The sequence below is a fragment of the Periophthalmus magnuspinnatus genome, chromosome 5, assembly GCF_009829125.3.
Source record: "Periophthalmus magnuspinnatus isolate fPerMag1 chromosome 5, fPerMag1.2.pri, whole genome shotgun sequence".
In the NCBI taxonomy this organism is placed as follows: Eukaryota; Metazoa; Chordata; class Actinopteri; order Gobiiformes; family Gobiidae; genus Periophthalmus; species Periophthalmus magnuspinnatus.
This window is the reverse complement of record NC_047130.1, coordinates 5255519-5279913: the sequence shown is the minus strand read 5'-3', so window position 1 is coordinate 5279913 and position 24395 is coordinate 5255519. Positions and strand designations below refer to the sequence as shown.

Genomic DNA, 24395 nt, shown 5'->3' with positions numbered 1-24395 from the left:
TACGTTCAAAATTAGTCATATGTTTTTCAAATTTGATGAAAAATACATCCTAAGTATGGAAACGGATAATCTTTAATTACTGAAATAGCCTACCCATAGATAAATTTAGATAAAATACAAACTAGAAATGTGAGAAACAGAACTAGTTCACTTTAAATGGTTTGCAGTGGTCCAAAGTTATTCCTCTCTTACCTTAAACAAATAGACTCTGTGGTCAGAGCAAGCTCTTTTCAGCCCCGCCTCCTGGCAAAAGTCAAACCTTTCTTGAGCCATGGTGACCTGGAGAAAGCCATCCACGCCTCTGTTAGCTCCTGCATAGACTATTGTAACGTTCTCTATGCAGGGATTAACCAAGCTGATCTTCACCGCCTGCAGCTCCTGCAAAATGCTGCAGCTCGCCTGCTCACTAACAGTCGCAAACATGACCACATCACCCCTGTCCTGTACTCTTTTCACTGGCTCCCTGTCTAGTTCAGAATTCATTTTAAAATTGTGATGTTTGTTTTTAATGCACTAAATGGCCTTGCACCTTCTTATCTGTGTGACATTTTGACCCATCACCAACCCAGCAGAGCTCTACGATCTGCTGGGCAACATCTGCAGGAGGTCCCCCGGTCCCGGTGCAAACAGTGGGGTGATCGTTCTTTTGCAGTGGTCAGTCCAAAACTCTGGAACTCGTTGCCATAGTGTTGCGTTCCATCTCTGACCTGCCTCTGTTTAAAGCCAAACTTAAAACTTATTTATTTAGAACGGCTTTTAGCGCTTAGTGGCCCTGTGATACTTTCTTTATTTTAATGGTGTAATGTGCTCTGTTGATTTGTATGATGTTTATTGTTTTTAATCGTCTTTTTAATGTTGTACAGCACTTTGGGCAGCTTTGGTTGTTGGAAGGTGCTATAGAAATAAAGTTTGATTGATTGATTGATAATGCAGTCTGAGTATCCTAATTATTCACTGTGATGTTAATGCTAATGCACACTTCCTGATTACTGGACAATAAAACACTTTATAATTAGATGCAGACAGTACAGAGTGGACTTGTTTTCTGTGTTTTCCTTGTATTATTATTTATATCAGAGTACATAGTGAACAAATGTGAACATTGTGTTATCAAAAGATTTCCAACACTTCCAGGCCCTTATCAAACTCAAAACATAGTTAACCAATCTTTGCCCTTGTTTATGTGCTAATATCTTGTCAAATGGCCTTTATGATAAACTGTACTTTCTTCCCTCATAGAAACAAAGCAAAGAGAATATGTTGTGAACTCCAAAGGATATCGCGTTGTGTAAGAGTTGGGCCCCTTTCCTATGTTCTTTTTCCTTACACTTCTGTCTCAAAGCAGATGACATCAACCTGTTTCCTCTTTCCAGAAACCACTCGAGTTTTCCTAAGATGTGGGACCGTTTTAGTATTCAGATCCACGAATGCAACTACTACCACTACTACAAGTACCACTACTTATGGAGGGACAGACTCTGGAAACATAAGCTTATAGATAATAACTGTGATACGTAACACAGTATGATTTTTTGCTGATAGTGATTGGGGGCCTATCGGGATGTTCAGATACTTTATGCTTATTGATTGAAGCTAAACAAGCCAAAAAAATCGAGAAAAGCAGGCTTACCTGTCCTCAAGTGCAATAAAGCCCTTCCCTCTACACCTTTTTCAAAAACAAAAAAATATATTATAAAATAAGATAAGATATGCCTTTATTAGTCCCACAGTGGGGAAATTCCAATATTGCACCGCACAGTTAAAGAACAGAAGGAAAATGGTACATGCAATAAAACAAGATAATAGATAAATAGCTTAAAATAATAAAAAAAATAGACTTGAAAAAAATAAACTAAAAATAGACTCTAATGTAACATCTCCATAAAGTGACTTGATTATATTATATTTGTTCTAAAATAGGCCGAAGTACATTTGTCAGCATTGCCATGTCTGTTTTGGTTTTGGTTTTTCAGCGGAAGGTAGTATCTAACACAGCGCTGCCTTGTGATTGGTCAGTCTATCTCAAGTAAATGCTTCAGCCGGAGCCTACTAAATGGGTTCTCAAGAGTTTGTAGACTCACAAAAATCACGAAAATTCATCTTACTATCAAGGTTAACTAATAACAGCTTTTGTTTGAGTTTTGGACAAAATATACTATACCTCCATTACAGTTGTTTTAAATGTATTGTTATAATGATAAATAATGGTAAATAATAATGATATGTTTGCAGCACATTCACCACATAAAAATTGGGATTAAACCAGGTCTAAACTAAACCTGGGCTAGACCAAAAGTTTTAGTTGAATTAAGGTAAAAGTGACCTGGCTCCAACACATTTTTTTGACAATTAATAGCAACAAGTTCACAACAAGTTTACAAAAGAAACACTCAAGGAAGAAGATGGCTTCCTACTCCCAGAAATCCCCAGTTCAGCCAAGTGACATTCCCACAATTCACTGTTTAGACTCAGCTAACTCTCCAATACCTCAAAGCCCAGCACTTGTAAAACACTTACTTTGAACCTCTGTCTTTGAGTGAAAATGCTGAGGTAAATATTGATCTTCTGTGATGTGATCAGAGGGAGCCGTGTTGTGGTTGCTCAGTAGACTGGAGCAGACAGAGGTTGGACTGGGGTCAAAATGACACAGTCCTAAGTCATCACTGGTTGTAGTAAGTTGAACACTAACTTTAGGCTTTGGGAATGTAACCTCAGTGACGTCAGCTTACTTTTGGGCTATGGCAGACATTGCATTATTGTTTGTCTGCTCTATATTTGGACTACACAATCTGTAAATCAAGATTAGTCATGTTTAACAATATTTTAATAGGTATAATTATCTATTCATATGTCTATGTTCTGAAATGTATATGATTCCTGTATTAGTTTAGCCATTCATATTTTAGCTTCTGATCCTCCGCATGGCGCACAGCTGCCCAGCTCTAGTTAATACTCATCTAAAATATGGACCATATACGCCCATAGTGGCATTTATAATCTTATTCTGAATGCATTGACTGAGTGCCCTTCTTGTATTTTTCCTCAACCACTCTGCCTGAACCAAGAAATAATAGCATCCAAATGTACGTCTTTTTTTTTTTTTTTTTTTTAACTACATGTCAAATCCCAAGCTTGTCCTTATCAGTGAAGTCTTATTCAACCCAAATGGTTCCAGATAGCGTTTAGGAAAGTCTCTCCATCACTGGCTCTTCTTGTCCAGGATTCAACTATTTTGTTTTGTTTTCCCCACTGGAGAGTATGACGTCTGAAGATGGGCCTAATTTTCCCTGGAGATGGATAGGAAGAGCAGAGGAACTTACAGAATATTTCATACAAGACGGTTTTATTCCGAAATGTATACTTTTAATCTATGTCATAAATTTTACACAATGCAAAAGGCAGCCAAGTGGAGCAAAGTGCTGTTATTAATCAAATACAATTCTTCAATGCTTTAAGTCAGAGGTAAGATAATTAAGTTTTACAATAAGTATGACCACGTCTTGAGACTTGGGCCTTGAAATAATATTCTGAGTACTACGTATGTCAGGTTTAAATAGTCTTTTTAGAGCTTTTAACCACGCCATAGTTGTCTCTCCTTCTCAGTTACCCTCTCAGAGCTTGAGCTTGATTCATGCGATCTTTATACTCCCGTATTCAAGACGTCATTGCTCCAATCAACCTCAGTTTTAACTGCCACTGGTACACACCCACAGCTCTGTACTTTGTGCTCCAATTTTATTTTCTTAGTGATATGTGTAGGATTTGGCAGTGTCACGTAATCATTTTGGTACAAATCGTTGTGATGACATTTATGGCGACGTCTGCTCCCATTGGGCACATTTTCTTACACAATGGATTTGTTTCTTTTATTAAGTCATTTTAATTCAATATTGTGATTTAAAATCTACAATGAGTGTCATAGATTATAGCTATATAGCAGACACAAGCACAATATGTCTTCTTTAAAGGAGCACTATGTAACTTTTTGTAACTTCAACACCTGAATGTTTCTATGGATTTGTTCTTTTATGCTAGAACAATTCTTGGATGAGCAGTGAAATGTCTTCACTAAAAAACTTTTTGTCCAATTGTCAGAATTGATTGTTTCTGACTGATGGATTACATAGACACTATTACTTAGTGTTGTCACAATATACAAATCTCAAACTCGATTTCGAGTTGACTTGATACTCAATACCCATTCCAATACCACAATGATAAATAAAAAATACTTTTTTAGACAATAAAATGTAATTTTCAACATTGAATTGTACTTTCTTTTATATTGCCATGTGACCTTATATCTGTGTAATCCCTCAGTCGTTCCATAGTGGTCCATGGGCGTATACTAGTCTGTGTGGTCTTATACTTAAGATCATTCTAAAGCTATTCAGGAAAGGTCCACTTCTGACCTGTGAATGTGACTTTTTTAGTATTGATACATGTTCAAATGAGTGTCTTGTTTCGATACTAGTTTTTGATACTTTTGACAGCCTTAGTATTACTTTTTCATTACTCTTCCAAATGTAACGATGGCTGAAAGGACATGTTCTACATGTAAGATGTGTGTTTTAGTACCATTTATACTCATGTGCAGTAGTATTATTTTTACAGTTACTTCAGATACTTCTACTCATACTTGACCCTTATTGTACAAGTCTAGTCCACAGTAGTCTTTCTGACCTCCCAGAGCAACCCCTAGTCTCCTGTCTCCAATCCCTGTGATAATAAACAGGCCCGTAGCAGATTTCCATATTGTATATTTAGTATGTACATATACTATGAGCCTCTTAGGTGTTGTGGTCGTGTCTCAGCTTTCTCCATCCAGGTCCAACACTAATGTTTGGGCAGAATCAAGACCTTATGCAGACTGCTTGTATAAAATATGTGTACGTTCTTTATCATAGACCACAACTGGGTATGGTTGGATGGAATTGTCTATTGTTAGAGCTGATTATAATACATTCTGTTAACCTAATTTAAACATTACTTGAAACATAACTCTTTTCAGAAAATATGTAAAGGAATTTGTTATAACATTGTTTGGAGGGTATTGGTGCCTTTTTGTTGTAAGAGGATAGTTTGTGAATAACCAGTATGAAAAATTGTTTTAATGCTGCATGTAAGTAACGTTGTACACCAGTAAGATTGATAAGTAAGCTAGGACAGAGTCGACAATGCAAACTTTTGCACTTGGAAATAAAGTTAAATGAAAAGCAGAGATGGCAATACCCAGAAGAAGAGCTAACCAGTTAATATACGAAAATATATTATTAGGATTATTATAATGGCAGTGTTCAGATTATATTTTAGCCATCCATCTGAAGTGTACTGAATGATGCATGTAAATCACAAATGTCAGGATTTGCATTAAAAAATTGAACAAAGAGTTTTGGTTTTTTTCATATTTCCAAAACAACAATTATGATATTATCCAATTTTCAACATCAGCCTAAAGCAAACCTTATGTATTGCATGACCATAACATTAAATTGACTAGAACTCATAATACCAACTCTGCCTATTATTTTCACTATTATACAGCTATAACCCAAATGAAACTCCAATGGTTTTGACTGCGAACCCAAAAGACCATAATAAATGTCTTGGATAGAAAACTATTATGTCTTTCGCATGTTGTTTTTACTATTACTGGAAGTGGTCCAAATGTCAACCTACATTTTCCTCAAGATCCATGCCGTTTTGGAATTGCTTTACCACAAACATATGAGAAGGATGTTAGCGATCCCACACTGGATAAGTAAGGCCTTTTTCTATTGTTGGGCCAAGAAAGGAGCATTGTGTAGCCTAAGTTTTGATTGTCAGTGCTATATTTCCATTTCCTTTATATACAATTATCTGGTATCAAAAAGCAATTCTAATCATTGTCTTATTGTGAGCGGGTCGCCTCTCCATAGATATGATCTGTATCCTGGCCTTGTGGCTCCAACTTGTCTCCATAGAGATAGAAAAATGTAATACCATATTGTGGATCTTTAGGACTCCACAATATATTACAACCAAATTGAAACTGCAAGTTGCGTTGGAGCTAATCACAAAGGCAGCAGTTTGTTTAAATAATAGAATGTCCTTTGCAAAGAAAAAATAAATCCTGCATTTTTGTGTCTGAAGTGCTTGGAATTCTTGTATTAGATTATCAGGTCATATTTCAGTCTTCTCTCAAATAGCAATGTTCCTGGAGTTGTTTACATAGTGCACTCTGAGCAGAATCCTACTTTTTTAAACATAAATTGCAAATATGATCAAAATACTAGATACATAGATAGATAGACAGAATCGTACAGCCCTAATTCAAGGCAAAGCAATAACATCTCCATGTAGACAAGCAGGTGGCTAACCCTCCACCCAGAAAGTTACATAGTCCATCTTTAACATTTGGCATCAAACTGAAAAATGCATTAGTTTCTTCCCTAAAACATATTTGATTTATTAGCGTGACTCCGTGACATTTATGAACCGCATCCACCTGCGTGTTACTCGGATCAAGAATGTGTCCAACAAAAAATGTTCTAAACAATCCCCAGCAGGTTTCACAGCTATAGGCTTTCATGTAGTTTTGAAAGTAATACGGAAACACAATATGTGCCTGTGGATTCAATATGTCAATCTTGACACTGTGCAAGACAAATAGTCAAGATAGATGATTTAAGTAACTTCCTATCGAGTCTGGCACGATAATGGTTGGATAAAAGTTTGAAAAATAGTCTTCATGAAACAGAACGACAATTACTTCACCTTTGCACTGTGCTTGGTGTTTTGCGGTCATAGAAACACCTCCTTTGTCAAATATTTTATCATTGAAAACTTGTGCCATATATTCGTTGAAGATAAAATATTTGCTAAACTAATGGAAATCAATGTTTTTCTTTACAAAACGCAAAATTAAATGCAGCTGAATCAAAATCACAATTTGAATGAAAACATTTAGCACGTCACAAAGGCTGTACCATAATTTCCTCCACAAACAGCAACACATTTTGTCTCATTCTGCATAAAAACTGGTAACCCTGTGGTTTTGATCAGTGCAAAAAATCTTCATAGCCCTTTTGGCATCTTTTTTTTTCTCTTAGATGCAATTAAAATGTGAACTTTAAACAGAATTGAAACATAAATCGCAAATCTAATCGCAATGCTTGCCAGAAAAATCACAATTTGATATTTTTTCCAGATTGTTCAGCAATAACAAAATGCATTCACAGTGACTCACAATCTAGTGTGCTAATAATGTTAACATATTAACCAACTGTGGTGCTTTTTATTTTCAAGAGACTAAGACATTCACGTTAACCTCGAGTGTTTTTTTTTGTTGTTTTTTTTACATTGACAGTATTGCATATTATGATGTATTTTATGTAAAGAAATCTGTAAATTATTGGTGTGGAATGTTTTGTTGTTATTATTATGTTTTTTTTTCTCTCTTTTGAGTTTGATTTAAATTTAAAAGAATAACTACTTTCTTTTTACAATACCTGTACTTGAAGTTCAGTTAGTACTTTTGTGTTACATTAACATTGTACACTGGCTTCTCTTACCCCTCTAAAACAAGTTGTGTGACTCCTAACTCTTAACAGATCCCAGTTTAAGAAGATGAATGGATTGTATTGCTTATTTCATTAATCCCTCTCATATAACCTACAACAGCCCTCCTAGCAGTTTGTTTATCAGCTAAATCTCTTTAGTGGAACGACCCTAAACAGGTGCAGGTCTGGCCCAGCTCCAGTTACTCCCTGGTACCTCTAAGTATACAGCTGTAAAACACTGAAGATGTATTCACTTGGACAAGGCGTACACCATAACTGCATACACGGTGCGCTCTGTCACTTTTCTGGTTGAATGTCTGCCAACTGCTTGTATCCATTAGATGTTATTACTTTTCCTGGTAAGTCCCATGATACAGCATAAAACTTATCTATGGTGTATTTATTTAATTACAGGGTTATCAGTGAAAACATTTAGAAACCTTGTGCTAAAGTATCAGCTGAGGCGAGGCAAGCCGAGGCAGGGCCAGTTTATTTGAATAGCACAATTTGTACATAAAGTAATTCAAAGTGCTTTACAGATTAAAAAAACTTTAATAATAAATAATCATCATAAACAAACATTAAAAGAGAAGAGTGCAGAATAAAAAGCTTTCAGTCATATGCACAGCTAAACAGAACTGTTTTGAGCCTGGATTTAAATATTGTCAAAGTAGAGGCCAGTCTCATAAAATTGAAACGCTGATTCCCCATGTTTAGTCCTGACCCTGGGCACCAGCAAGAGGCCGGTCCCTGAGGTCCTGCGTGATGAATCATATGGCACTAACTAACACTTGAAGATGTACTTGGCCATGGAGAGACTTCTAAATGAGCAGAGCTGCTTTTAAAGTCTATTCAGCCAATGCAGAGACCTTAGCACTGGACTTATGTGCACGTACTTTCTGGTTCTAGTCAGGACGGGAACAGCAGCATTCTGGACGTACAGCAGCTGTGTTAACGCTCATTTGGAGAGGGCAGTGAGCAGGCCATTACAGTAGTCTAACCTACTGGAGACAAATGCAGGAATAAGTCTGTCCAAGTCTGGTTTAGACAGGATACCTTTGATTTTTTCTATATTTTTATATGATAAAAAATTGAAGCTGTGAAAAAATACAGAGAAGGGTGCACTGCATAACCTTTCTGATGGAGGGTCCTGGTCTTCATAGAGATCTTAATACCTTGGCTTGAATATTCCATAAAATGTCTTTATACATGGATAATAAAGCCTTTATTTAATACAGGTGTGTTTTGTTTTTTGAGAAACCTCTCCACAGATCTGACCTTGGCCTGGTGACATCTCCTGCTTCTCTCCATGTCTCCATCTCTATGCTGTACACGCCATCAGAAAAGTTATGAAGTGCACCTTTAACTAAGAGCATAGAAGGCATTGATTATTATTGTTTTAGGTAACATATTTAAGTCCTCTGAATGCCTGAACATTGCGTATTTAATGGACATTTTGGTTACTTCTGATTAGAATTCATCACCAAAATTACCAAGACATCACACAATTACAATTCAATATTTTTTCTTTCATTATTTATTCATGATGATATGTAAGGGTTTCTACCCAGTTTTTCAATATTTGTGATATACATTCAACATGTTTACTTCATTCACTTAGCAATTAAATGTAGTTTTATAGATTTTTCATCCAACTGAAATTCTGCATTACACCTTGCATTAATATGTCTAATAGGAATGCATACAAGTTTACTACAGTGTTTTATTGATTGGTCAGCCTCAGGGCTGGTGTACGTATAAATAAACAGCACCTGTTTTGTACTAAAAAGATTAGAAGAACATAATTAGAGGCAGGCTGTACTGGAGTTTATGTTACCATGCTGATGCCAAAGCCCCCAGGCCCAAATCATGGTTTAGATTGAAGTTATAAAACAAGAGATTCATTATGTCTGGGACTTAAATCCAATAAAGATTCAGTGGTGTTAACAGAGAGGAACATACCCTTTTATCGTTATGGGTTACTGTTCTCTTCTTAAGTATAGATCTGGTATAGCAATTTTACACAGATTTCACCAGACACAACAAAGGATTTGCAATATTGATTAAACAGAATAAAATGATTGATTTAGTGATATTTTTTCCTTTATTTTTTCTGATATGGGCAGAACATGCGTGTCCCTGATAATAACTAATTCACCTGTCAATCACGCCCTCTGAAAACTGGGAGAATCACTGGTGACCAGACTCAAATCTTAATTACTTACTGAAGAAGTGTGTATTCTGGATCCCAAGCAGTCAAAACAATGTGGATTGCCTCAGAAAGAAGTCACATTTTAACATAGACAAAACAATTTTCGCTCTTTTTTTATAGGTCTTTTATCATATCAGTTTTCTCAGTTTCCGTGGTGACATGGTCCAGTAAGCAGCAGGTAGCTTCCAACATTGTGAGCTGCGTCTCCCAAGTACCAAGCTGCGGAACGAAGCGGTGTAGAAACAGCTTTACTCCTTCTGCAGGTGTCCTTATGAACAAATCTTAGCACTTTATTCTCCTGGCAACTTTAAGGGAATTTATTTATTAGCCTGTGATGCAAGCCAATGTGAATGTTTGAATTTTTGACTATAGTTATTGGTTCCAAGATATCTGTTTAGCTGATACCCCATTTTATTCTATAAACTAGTGTAATAACTCTGGCCAATTACAAAATGTAACATAGCTGTTTTGGAGTCCTAAAGATCCACAATATGGTACTACACTTTTCTATCTCTGTGGAGACAACTTGGAGCCACCAGGCCAGGATACAGCTCATAGATGTTCTATGTTTACTTTAGATGATAAATAACAATTACAAAACACATGGGATCATTTCTTACCATACTCTTGTGTTTATAGGAAAAAAATTATGTTTTCAGTCTCTGCCCTCGCATCGGTTGATACTGGATATCAGCAGATACTTAAAGCCCAAGTATCAACATCGGTATCAGAACAAAAAAAGCTGGGTCGATGCATCCCTAGTATCGATGCCGTTTAATATATTGCCCAGCTCTGGACAGGGCCAACTTATTTATTTAAAACAAAACCTTTATTTTTGTTGTAACACCAAAGTCCAGGTAAGGACAGAATGTTAAGTGCAGACTGGCCTTGAGAAGAACAAACTGCTTGTTTCACAGCAGTTTACAGGAGACCTCATTGTGCCAAGAGTCTGTGTTCCACTTCATGCACATTTAGCAGAAAGAAATAACTTACTGGGGGTTGCTTTGTGGTTGAAGCTTCTTACTCCTAACACAAGCACCTTGTTTTATTTATTTAATTTCAATATTAATTTCCTGAGCATAAACAATACAGACTTTTAATAATTGCCATTAAACATAAAAATCTGATATCTTCCCCAGTGTCTGAATTCGGCTTTTACAGCAGAGGATTGGCTGTAGACCACCTCGGCATAATTTATCATCAAACGACATACTATCAGTCTTGATTATCATTTGATTAATTTCTCAATCTTGCCTTCTGGTTGCAAGTACTTATTGACAGAGCGACTATAACTTCCCATTAATTAAGGAAAAGAACAAGAATAATTACTTTTTAATAGCAACAAAGCTAAAAGACTTGAAAATAGCTGATATAATTCCTGGTGTCTCCCACTTAGCTGCTGAAATTCCTAAGTTGAAATAAGACCCTTCCTTAAGTGTATTTCCCTCCTTATTTTATTGTAAACACTATACAAATTGCTAATCTTAGAGATTTAATTAATCATGGAAAAACCTTAAGAATACTGAGGTCACATAAAGTATTTGAAGTATTCATAGTATTGCAGTTCTACCGAAGAGGTCAAAAGTGTATCCAGTGGAGTTTAACAGGAGCGGCTCGCGCCTCCCATCATGCATCACTTCATTTTAACTTGCCCCCCTCGACACAGCACAATTTGTCAGTTTTAAATCTACACTATGCAACTTTTCTGGTGTATGGTCCGCCCCCAACTTGTATGGATGAAGATGTTATTGCTTTGCCTAGAATAGTCCACAGTATGACATTAAACAGATATGCTTTTTTTTTTTAAGCCAAGCAATAACACGTCCATGGAGAAGAGCAGGTTACCTTTAACTACTATTGAAATCTCACTGTACCCAATAATACTACACTTGATGGCAGAAGGGGTAACTATTGTAACATTTGTTTAATGAAATAATTGGTAACAGAAATAGCACATTTCTGCATATGGGAAGCTGCGGTTGCATTTATTTTCAAGTTAAATGGTTGGCACTGTGCTGTTTTCTTTGGTCAGTAGCCTGTTCCTTTGTCATTCAAAAACAATAGAGGCACTGGCCAAATAGTAATTAGGATTGTATGTGAAGCATGGATAACTGGACACAGACCAAGGTCCAGAACACTGGTTGGAGTCTGCAGCTGTGAATAAAAGTTGGAGTGTGGAAAGATTGATAATGTGCAGACGAGCAAGTAATGTAGCTAAAAATCAATACAATCAGTTGTCCGGGTTCCAGAATACACACTTCTTCAATACTGTACGAAGATGTGTCTGGTCACCAGTAAATCTCCCGGAGTTCACATTGGCGTGATTGACAGGTCGACTAGCCAATCAGGAACGTGCATGATCCGTCCATATCAAAACAAATACGGCTCTTTACATGGAAAAAGAGAAAAAGGAAGGACAAAAATATCACAGGGGACTGAAAAACATGGATTCTATGAAATCAATAAGCAAAGCACTAAACTCTGAGGTGAGAGAAATGTAATATTATCCAAAAGGATGAGTGACCAATGAGCTCCTTCATTTTACAGATGTCACTGAAAAAAATAAAATCTGATTGGACGGTCATGTTTGATTTTGGCTTGAGACACATGGGGGCCAAACTGATGTCCCTCTGTATGAAGAATAAAGAGAGATATGATTCTGGACATACGAGGAAAAACTTATACAGACACACAAAAAATATAAATAAAACTGTGGACTTTGTCAAGATTAGGCCTGTCACGATAACATATTTTGATGTGCAATATGTTGATGAATGAAATAGACGATAAACGATAATACTGAAACAGATGTATGCCACTGACACAATAACCCTGAAGCAGAATTATTGCCAAAACGATTCTAAATGTACAATGTTGTTGACAAACCATGACCTGCAGTAAATAAATCGCAGAATGAAACAATTTAGTACTTAGTTTGTATCTATAATGAGTCATATAACCGATTATATTGCCAAAAAATAACAAAACATTTCTCAGTAGTGCAAAGAAAATGTACACATGATAAATATTAACTCCCCAAAAATATTGTTCCAGCTTCCATTTATTGAATGATAAGTCAATATAGTGATTATCGTGACAGGCCTAATCAAGCAGTAACATTAATCCAGACTGAAATCCTACATATGGGATTTTCAGTCTGGTCATCCCCTCCTCCTCTGCCTCTCAGGCCAAACTCAGACAGAGCCGTATTCTCTGGTTTGTTTATCTGACACAGGGGAAATTGGTCATTTATCATTTAGAAAGATGTCTATGTCATCTCTCAGTCGTCCTGGTATGATCCATAGCAAAGGAATAATTTGATTCTGTCAACTAGACACAAGTTTGTTCATGATGAGTGGTGAAACGTCTTCACTGTAAAACCATTTATCATTTAGAACAAAATTTCTCTTACTTCAGATTAACAATGTTTTTTCCCAACCTAAAACACCTTAAAAAAACATTTGTGAAGCACTTGGAATTACATTGCGTATGCGAATTTGATGCAGTTGTTGCCATAAATAGGAAGGAAACCTAAACAAAGCATTTAACTTATGTTCTAATGGAAGACAGGGGCGGGATTTAATTTTTAAAGTTTTCTTCCCATTCCTTTTCGAACTTAAATAAAAAAAATATGTGGATACATGTGTATGATTTGTGCTTTACCAATAAACTTGCCTTACCTCCAGGCTAGGTTGCGTCAGATCCGTTGACAGGCGATGACAAATTCCCAAAAATGTGCAATATACAAAGGCTCTTGGTTATTTTCATGATTCAGAAGTGATTGCGTTATATAAATAGCATTTTCTATTTTCCTTGTACATTTTCCAACCACCCCTGACCTATAGAATAATACTTGTCCACCATTTTTATTTTTACTGCCCCATGCTGTTTGTCCTTGCTGCAGTAGTTATGCAGAAGGTCATATAGGGCTGAGAACCTGGATGTGACACAGCCAGTGGTTTTTAGTCATTGTTTAGCTCTACCTTCTCTCAGTAAAACAGGAAGACACAAATATAATGGCCCAGCAGATAACCATGGGAACATATTTGTAAACAATGTCCTCCACCTGGGGTCATGTGCATAAGTGTAGGTGGTTACTCGGAAATGTGCTACAGGGTCAGAGGAAAGTTACATCGGTTGTAGTTTCAGGGCATCAGATGACTGAAAGGTGAGTGTTACATGTAGGTTAATGAGGTTGTTTCAGTATCAGGGACATAAAGTTTAAGCTAATATTTGGAGTTGTTTATTCAAGGCCAAAAATGTGTAACTGTCTGTCAAATGTCTAAATTATTATATAGATTGAAATTTGAAAACATAAATCATAGCCAAATGTTGAAACGTTATTCTAAATTATGCAAAAAATAACATTACACAATCATAACTGATTGTGGGACTTGCTCATTTTCAAATTAAACAATTATGCAATCCAGGTAAATCATAAAATTATAAAACTATCATTAGAGAAGTATGTAATATTATTTCAAAATGTAGGTACTCTTAACAGTAAGTTAATAGCTTGGCAGCAGTGGCTCTAATGCATTTGTACATGTTTTTGTGTCCTTGGGCTAGCTAGACACTTTACCCACCTTGCCTTTTGTGAATGTGGTGTGTGAGTGAATGTTTATAGTGGTCAAAGGGGCAGATGGTGCAGATTGGCAGCTTGCTTCTGTCAGTCTGTCCCAAGGCAATTGTGGCTACAATAGTATTTTACCACCACTGAATGTGGAATGACTGAAGAATCCACAAAACTGTCAAATGGCTTTGAGCATCTGGAAAAGTGATCTATAGGACAAATGCATTACATGAATTAATTGTATATACAAAAAAGTTATTATGGAACACGTTTATTGAGAATCCATAAAAGTAGGTCAAAATACAAAATTACTACAAAAAATATAAATAATATGAAAAAATAAGACAATATTATATAGACTTTCCCATGGTGTTTATTCTTATAAACAGCCATGGCACAAACTATTATCAGTGATCTATTAGTGTCTTGAATGTAAACTTATCAGAACCCAACCTTAAACTTGTCTCTGTTTTTAGGCATGGGTCTTCCTTGTTAGACTGAGGCTCATCCTGTTGTCTCTAACACAATCTAGGCTACTGTACACACAGGCCTGGACAAAGGCTTTTATTTATGTGAGAGGTCAGCGCACGTTTTCAGTTCAGACAGAGGAAATGTGGTTTATTTAAAGAAACTGGTCAATTCGGCGTTTCCCTGAAGTACGCAGCTACATGGGCATGGACTGTTTAACACAAATGAATGAACATACAGTGCATCTGATCCTAGAATATATCTTCCAATATTACCTGTATCCATAATGCTAAAGATAGTTTGTAGCAGTTTGCTGTTGATTAGTAAAACCTAAACCTACTGAACATGTTCTGATTTACAAAAACTCTGAATCGTCAAATAACTCATGTGAAGAGCTTAAAGTGGCTGTATTTTTTATTTAGGTTTTATAAGATGATAGTTTTCCACCAATCACGTGTCAGTTTCTGAAGGAAAGTTGAAAAATATGTTGAAAATTACAGGAAGCACAGAGGAGCTAAATCATACTGATGACGCCACACTAGGGAGATTCAGAATGCTATCCAAAGGTTAGACACAAGAAACACATTTTTACGACTCATTAAACATTAATTCAAGTCAATTAATCAAGTCAACTTGAGGACACTGTAGACATGTGTGCAATAATACACATTTGATTGCACATATTTGGTCATAAAGTGAGGTGGATTAAGTTAGCATGAGATTCAATATAAAAGGGCTTTTGGATGTTTACATACGTGTGTACCACAATCCGAGCATCAGAGCCATGTTAATATGAAACTGAGGCTATATGGTATTCCCTATATCCTCAATGTCAACAACAGCCTTTTCACTGCCACATGCAAAAGCCAGCTGAGGTTAAAAACAGTTGCTGTGAGTAAAAGCATAATTTGAATTGATGGAAATATATTTTGGTAATAGGATGAAAGAAAACTAAGAAAAAGACACCTTCTAATCCTGTAGTTTTACCATTTATATCTTGATCAACTAAGTGTTAATATTAATAATCCTGGATGTGTTTGAAATTATGAACTAAAAGCATAAATCACATAAATCTAAATTTGATTTGATTTTTTTCCAAATCATGAGGCCATATTCTGTCTATATGACATTTACTATAACTCTTCACTTATACAACTTTGGGAAAACAAAATACTCTAATTGCACAAAATTGATTGATTGTCTTGGAATTTATCACAAATCGGCAAACAACTTTGACCCAATTCCTTCCATTTTCCTAACTCACATGGAGAACATTGACTTATAGCTGTCCTTGTTGTGTCCTTACCTAACCTGGGTAAATCTATAACCGGCTGTTCTAAAGATGCACTATGTAACTTTTTTAGTGCAAGTAATCTGCTTGTCTCCATGGAGATATGATTGCTTTGCCTGGAGTGTTTCTTAGTAATGCAGTAAACTTATTTATGTTCATGGAGACAAACAGGTGACGTCACCAGGTCACATTACATATCAGATCTGTGGAGAGGTGACCTTTCTCCCAGTAAGAATGCATTTTATCAAGGTATTTTTGAGCAATAAAAACACCTGTAATTAAATAAATGAATGTTGTTTAATGCCATACTGAGGAACATTCCAGGCATCATGCAATTGGAAAAAAGTTACACGTACCTTTAAAGTGGGAAAGTGGTTGAAAACACAACAATTCATCTTATTCTAGTATTTAGGTGGTGGCTTAGAAATACATGGGGAAAGTACCTGCTAAGAGAGGCATAACAATACATTAAATTCTATGTTTTTGTACAATGGCAAGTCTGTTTATACATGTTGCTATGGAATATACATTGAAACATTCTTCTTGTATCATGTAGAAAGCTGATGAAGATCCTGTCAGCAAGTTTCAAAGTGCTTGAAAATATTTGCTGAGAAAAAGAGGCAGCTGGTGGGTTATCTTGGCTCACATTCAAGCATTTGGTCATTTACTACATCTTCAAAGGACACAAATCTATGGACTTAAAAAGATAAAGTAAGATTAAGGAATAAGATACTGTGTAGGTTTTTTTTTTTTTTTTTGTTGTTTTTTTTTGACATGGATAGTAATACCAGATTTGTTTGGGTTGTTTTTGGTTCAAGGGAAATTTTCACTGTAAGCAACATGGGAATGATGGGGAAAAAATATGAAATATGAAAATAATAATAATGTTTTAAAGTTTTCTACCATGTTATAACATTGTTAGCTGAAGAGCATGATAAAAAACTACGCAACAACTTGACAAAACTGATTCAATGCGATGATGATTGCGATGTGCAGTAGTTTCATTAGCGGAATCCACACTGATTGTAATGTGAGAGCGCTCTGAAGGAGGAGTGACTTAATGCAAGGAGTAAAGGGAGAGGAGGCTCAGAGCGCTAAAAATGAATGTGAAACTAATAAAACATGTTAATACATTGTTTTCTACAAATGTAGCATTTACAATAAAAGGCAACATGGTGATCTAAATATGTTATGCATTAGCAGTTAATTCCCCATAGTAATAAACTACCTCCCTCTTTATGCTATTTCCTATTAATCTATTATGTTATTTGCCTGCTGCAGAGATAAATGTTAAAATGAAATCTATTAAGTGTTTTAGTAATCTTTTTCTCCATATAAAGGTTTCGCGTTTTTTGAAGCATGTCAAACAACTGGAGATTAAGCATGCATTCACACGTATTCCGCTTTGGCGCAGGTTTGAGCCAGGTTTAGCCCTGATGTAGACTTGGTTTGACCCTGTTCGGGCCCTGGTTAAGTCCTGCTCTAGCTTAGGTTTAGTTTTGAGGACCCTAAAATGCAGCTCTTTTGAAGAATTAAAAATGGCACTATTTCAAACTACTATTTGAAACCCATGGCAATATCTGTTATCCGTATACTATTGCATAATACGATGAAAAATAAAGTTAAAGTTTATTAAAAAAAAATATATATATATATATAAATAAATAGAAATAAAAACCCCAGATAGCTCAATGCTGATAAATTCTTTAGCAAAACATGTTATGAAAGTAAATAAGATAACACATTTTTTCTCACAATCTCCTTCCAAAGATAAACATGTTCTTTTAATGTTCTGAAGATAAAACTGTATGTACATAAATGTGAATCCAAATCTTTCTTCATTCTCACAGAGCACAGAGGTCTCCAGTGTGATGTAAGCAGCTCCAGACCCATCAAATCCAAGATGGTGGTGTCCCTGTCCAAAGTGCGTCTGAGGCTGGCTCATCTCCAGACCTTCCTGCTGTGCTTGGTGCCACTGCTCCAGTCTGCCCATTCCAGTCCTGGTCCAGAGCCCAGACCGTGGAGTCAGCGTGGACCCAGACTACAACTCTCTCATTCAGGTACAACTAACTTTTAGAGTGAATGTAAGGCCACTCTAACTAGCTAAATCAACTTTTAACTTGATTGCCTTAAAGGGCCCATATTATGGTATTTTTTTTGATCATCTGCAAATTTAGGCTGAGTTCTTTTCCCAAACTAAAAACGCTCAGTTCCACCTTGTGATGCTGTAATACAAGAAGTGCTCCACTGTGTTTTTAAACTCTACACCTTCATGAGACTCATTTGGATAATTTCAGCCCTGGAATTGCTAATCTCTACTAAGCAAAATGTACAAGGTAGCTGTTGAAAACTACCCCTTCATGACATCACAAGGTAGAACAGAGCATTTTGAGCTTTGGACAGACCAATAACGCAGGATTACTCAAACTGCTTTAAGAGTCAATTTTACATAATATAGAACCTATTAAACATTGGAATTGTATGCTAATAGAGATAGGAGCAAGCACAGGGTTTCAAACTTGTAAGGCAGACAAAAATACAGTGTGTGACTAATGAGACAGTATGTGTTTTGGTGTAGATGTGATTTTATGGTCATGTTGGTTTTAAGTTATTTATTCATGTAACATCCAGCTTTCTAGTATTCTTTCATAAACTGTCACCAATCACCTTTCATTTTGATTTTGTCAAGGTCAGTGTAGAGCTGTACGATTAGCCACATTTGAATCCCGGTTCAGTCATTTCTAATCATCAGTGCTTGAGTCTTTTTAATCCACAGCCAACCCTCTGTCAGTAAAAACATATGGCTTGGAGCAGAGTTCAGTCTTTATTGTTTATGTCCAGGAAATTCATTTTGAAAGGCGCGTTCATTTGTTTTTAAAAAGATCAGGTAATATGAGGAAAGCAAATCATTTTATTTTTTATTTTATCATATCTCCCAGCACAAGGTCAATGTATTTCTGTGCAGGTTAAAAGTGTACCATGCTTTTACAATTTGATTTAACAGATAAACCAAATGAGAGTAGCCAGTATTAAGTGTATTATTATTATTTATTTTAATTCTGCATGGATTTTTAAAGTTCACTCACTGACAACAAAATCTGGAAAATGCCTGCAACAGACTCGGATGTGTCTAGGGCTGCACGAGCTATCACACTTGAATCATCATAATTTGAACTGGCTCTATTTTGAATATGTAAAGTTTAAGGTCTTCTGCAAAACAATAGAATACCTCACGACCATATCTGGAAATACATTTGATTCTAGTATTAGTTTAGCAGTACTTATTTCTTTTTTTCTCTGTACTTTTTGATAGAAATACAATGACAAAAACCCCTACAATTTACTTTTCAGCATCTATTTTAACTCTTAATGATCTTCTGCCAACATTAGAATAATCTCTCCACTTTAGTAAATCTTTGGATGTCTATATTTAGTTAGTGTCCAGTTACTGTTAAACTCATTTGTCATGGGATACAGTGTGGTAGCATGAAGTAATGTCTGTGTGTCACTGGCTTTCCCTTACAATAGACATGTCCTCTATGGTGCCAAGACGGCTACACTTATTAACTTTTCCAGTTCACATTTTTGAGTTATTTTGTTTTGTTAATATAGAAGTATAATAGAAGAATGACCTATTGAACACTGTGGAGAGTGATGTTGCGATGACAAATGCCACATGTGAAAAAAATCTAATTGTATTTGTTCAAGCCAGTGACTCAGAGAATTTACGGGAAAGTTGTAACTGGAAGTTGGGAAATTGAAATATTATTATTGACTTTTGCAGGTTCATTGAGAGAGGAATTGTAGCTTGCTAAAGTCTGGTTTGTGGATACATATCTGCTTTTTTAGGTGTAAAGTCATAAATATGGAAACAAAAATGTAATCTAGTTTATGATGCAATGCATTTGGTAAATGGTAAACAGTCATATTTTTATATTACAATTTTCCACCTTCAAGGCACTCAAAGCTCTTTACATCAAGAACCCATACACACGCACATTCATACACTAGTGTACGCAGACACTGGTTAAGTGTCTTGCCCAAGGATACAACGGTGGTATTCATCTGTGGGAGGTGGAACTTCACCGCCAGCCTGTGGGTCAGTGGATCTGTCTGCTCAACCAGTGATGTTTTATGCTTTTTACCGCCAACCTTCAGATCAGTAGACAAACACTCCACTCTACCAGCTGACCTACTATCGCCACTGAGTTACTGTCGCCTTGGCTTGCCATTGTATTCAAAAAGTACAAGTTCAAGGACAGTATAGTCTGCATTCAGTTAGTTTCCTCTGGTTTGATTCTAAATGTATGACCGTAACACTTCAGCACAAAGAGCAGTCTCATGGAACAACGTAAGTGTTTGAATGTAATACTTAAAGATAGGAAAGGTTATTGGTTTGTTCACTCTTGTTTTGAATAGTTTGGTAGTTTCATTCATAGTTAGATATTGAACAAAAACTAGTCCCACAATCGAACGATCAATCAGTGAATAACAATATGGAAGTTTATGATAAAATAACTGAACAATAAGCTTTATAATGATTCCACATTGGTACTAATTGAAACTAAAACTAGTTTTGAAACTAACTAATTTGAACACGTATAAATACTAAAATACATAAAAAGATCTCAAGCTTTATCAGAACACATTGTAACAAGTGCTATTTAGTTTTATTATCATAGTGGTATTGAAATTTTTTTTAGTAGAGTTTATTCCTTGTGTCTAAATTTTAAATTAAATTTGAGTTTGAAATTTTAGTATTCTGGCAACTCTACTTGAGACAAAATTCACCATGACTTGTAATGAATATGCAAATTTTACACAGAAAATGCCCACTCATTCCAGGATTTGTAACGACAGCCTTCTTCCTCTGACCACCATGCTGCCATACTCCCTTTTAAATCAGATTTTCACCGATTTCGTCTCCCTCCTTGGTAACCAGTAGTGAGCTGTGGTGATTAGTTCTGGAAGAGTGGTTTCATTGTGCTTTGGTTAGTGAGATGTTTGTGCAGTGAGCAGTCAGACTGTGAATGAGTGAATGAGAGGCCGCTGTAGTGGCTTTAGTTTGACACATGGAGAAAGAGAGAGGAGTGACAGAGTAACAGGACTTGTGCATTTAATTAGTCAGCACAAGACATGTTATTTTTTTAGACAGGGCTTTGAAAAACACTGGTTACATTTAAGTGACTGTAGCACTATGGTAACACCACATTTTATGACATTGTTCTGTCCATGGGTTTCAGAATGATGATGAATTAACAGTTGAAAGGACAGTTGCCAAAGCATTTAATGGTTTAAAATGAAACAGTCTATCTTTAGATCTATGAAAAGTCCTTAAAATGGTACCTATAATAGGAAGCTAAAACCCATAACCAGGTTGCATTCATGTTCTATATTAGAATTTGATGGGGTCTATGTAACTGTTTTTGAAAGAAATATCCAAACTTGGGGTCCACAAATGTTGAACCTTATTATTATTATTTCTTAGGGATGGCTCCACAAATCTGCTTTATTAATCTTTAAGATTTTAGTCCTTTTGACTGACAACAATTACACCTTTGGACTTGAATAATGCCACCACTTTCTGAAGCTTTTGTGAAAAAATTATTTCACTTTGCTCCATGATGTCACACTTAACACTTTTTTTTCTTTTTCTTTTTTTTTTTTCTTGTAGATAGGGGCAGTAATTACAGATTACCGTATTTTCCGGACTATACGTCGCTCCAGAGTATAAATTGCACCAGCAGAAAAATGCAGGAAATGTATTTTACAAAATCTGAGACCGGGCATTTTATCTTTGAAAAATGATCACCTTTATGGTCTTATAAATGAAGGGGAAATAAATATGAAATGTATAAAATAAAATGAGTCAAGTAAATTTTCTTACAGGTATTACAAAAATAACAGCGCCATCTTGTGGTCAACGTTGATTATACATGTTATAAGTGAATTGTAGCATGTATAATCAACGTTATATAACACCTACATAAACGCATGAAGCAAATGGATCTGGTATGTTAACGTAAGATATTAACAGTTAATCAGATAACTAAAGCATAACAAACAAACTAACAAGTTTACTCTCGATCTCACTCCAAATCACAAAATCTATTAAATTCTTCATCCTCGGTGTGACTTCTGAACAACTCCGCCTGCTCCGGAAGTAGATGAAGCGCCGCTCCAGACGTAGATGAAGTGCTACTTCTGCGTGGCTGTCATACTGGTACGCAAGCCTAGAGTGTCCTCATGCAGTTGTCAGTGTAACAATAATAAAGAGGTGAAATTCTATATGTGAATAATTTCACAAATAAGTCGCATCTGAGTATAAGTCGCGCCCCTGGCCAAACTATGAAAAAAAGTGCAACTAATAGTCCGGAAAATATAATTAACCATAAACCAGGTCAACAGTGTACTTCAGAATGTTGCCAATATGGTTCATAGATATGTTTTCTACCACCATTTGATCACATTTTTATCTTGAACTGACAATCTTGTCTTTACAATTCCATATGAAAGAAACTGTCAACCATCCAGACCACCTCAATTTTTTGGTTTGAAGAATGATTTGGAAAACAGATTCTGATCTATCCAATTTTTGTCTAGACAGTTGGTCTCCTCTAGCAAACGAATCTCCATACAATTCTTCAATCATAACAAAACCTTGGCCCGGATTCACTAATCTGTCATTTAATTTCACGATCAATTTTCATTATAAATTGAGACGTTCACGTTCTAAAATCCTCTATTATTGACTTTTCCTTTTGTTTTCCCTTGAGTACTTCAGATCTAGATTACTTGGCGTATCGCAGTAGCAGTAGCAGTTTTACGATTCTTTGGAGACGCGGTACATTCCTGTTAATGAAGTACAGTGCGTATCTCCTGCTGGTTTGGTTGCTCGAGGGACAATGGTGTGGTGGCTATTACTTTTTTACAGCGCAGACAGTCAGACAGGAGCTAAGGGGGGGCTACAGCTAGTAAACCTGTAGCTGCTTTGATATGCAAAAATCTTTAAGATGGATGGACTCGCTATAGGGGGATCTGTCTCGGTTGTTGGGCGGCACAAAAGGATACCATGATCAGAGATACTCAACACTTGAGAGTGCATGCGTCAGCTGGATGACCTTTGACCCCAACAGGAACGGAGAGAGAACAGCCTCTTCCTGCGCATGATATACTGTAACATTGTGGCATCAAATGTGGGCTGGCAAAGAACTGATTTCAGTCAAAATTAAATAAAGCACTAAATTTATGTTAGTCAAGGTTAGATGGAATTATAGAAAACATGGAAGTTATGTAAAATTTAAATGTTTGTGTCGTAATGGCAGGTGCAGACCAAGGAGTGCAGACTCAGGGCAAGTTCAGTGTTTATTTACAGTTTGTGCAGAAATAGTCAATAGTTCATTAATCACACACGGGGGGCATGGAGCGGGAGGCAGACCAGACGAGCGTAGTGCAGAGCGGGAACAGGAAAGCCAGGAATGGAACGAGGACAGGATCGGGACGAGACCAGGGCAAGCCGAGCAGTAGTCTAGAGTGGGTACAGAGACAGCCAGGGCCGGAGCATGACAAGACCAGGAACGGGACCGCGGAGGACCGAGTAGGAGTAATCCAGAGAGCGGGAGCCAGGGCAGGAAATGGGACGCAAGCCGGAGACCAAGACAGGACAGGAGGCGAAGGCAAAGGGTGGACTGTACCGGAGCTGGAGCGCAGAGTCAAGAGCAGGCACGAGCGGGAGAGCAGGAATCTGAGGAGTAGCAAAAATCTGGTAAGAGGCGAGCAGGCAGGCAACAAAATACAAAACTGAGCTGGAACATTCACGCGGACGATCTAGCTCCGAGAGTCTTCTGCCGAGCCCTCATATACTCGGCAGCAGGAGGAGGTGATTGCGCTGATGTGCTCCAGGTGCGCGCGGGAGGAGTTAGGAACTCCGCCCAGCTCCGGAATCAGACAGGTAGGGGAGGGGGAGAGAGCACAGGAGGACAAATAATGCAGGCCCCATGACAGTTTGCCAATTTAAATGTTGGCCAAAATATTTGATAATTATGTATTTTATCTCTCATCAGCCAATCCTGATAAGATCAAATAGCATTCAAATTTAAAAATTAAAATTCTTCATATGGCATTTTCTCCATTCTGACTGAATTTCAATTTCAATTTCAATTTTTTTTTCGCTAATTATAAACACAGATTTAGATAAGCAATTACCTGGCAAATCCAGGACCTATTTTTTATACAGATTGATACAAGTCTGGTCCCCACCTCCCTCTCTCAAAGTGTTTCTAGCCTGACCAAACGTGATTGTGCAATTAA

The 24395-nt window shown here is 36.6% G+C and overlaps 1 protein-coding gene across 2 annotated transcripts in view; it reads left to right on the top strand.

The window, feature by feature from the left end:
* The window catches only part of si:dkey-49n23.1 (semaphorin-3D), a 102532-nt gene that overhangs the window by 31708 nt on the left and 46429 nt on the right, over positions 1-24395 (top strand). For both annotated transcript variants that reach the window (XM_033966678.2, XM_033966680.2), the window contains exon 2: positions 17936-18145. In XM_033966678.2, coding sequence (XP_033822569.1) covers positions 17989-18145 — 157 coding nt within the window. In that variant the 5' untranslated portion in view covers positions 17936-17988. The remainder of the gene's footprint in view (positions 1-17935; positions 18146-24395) is intronic.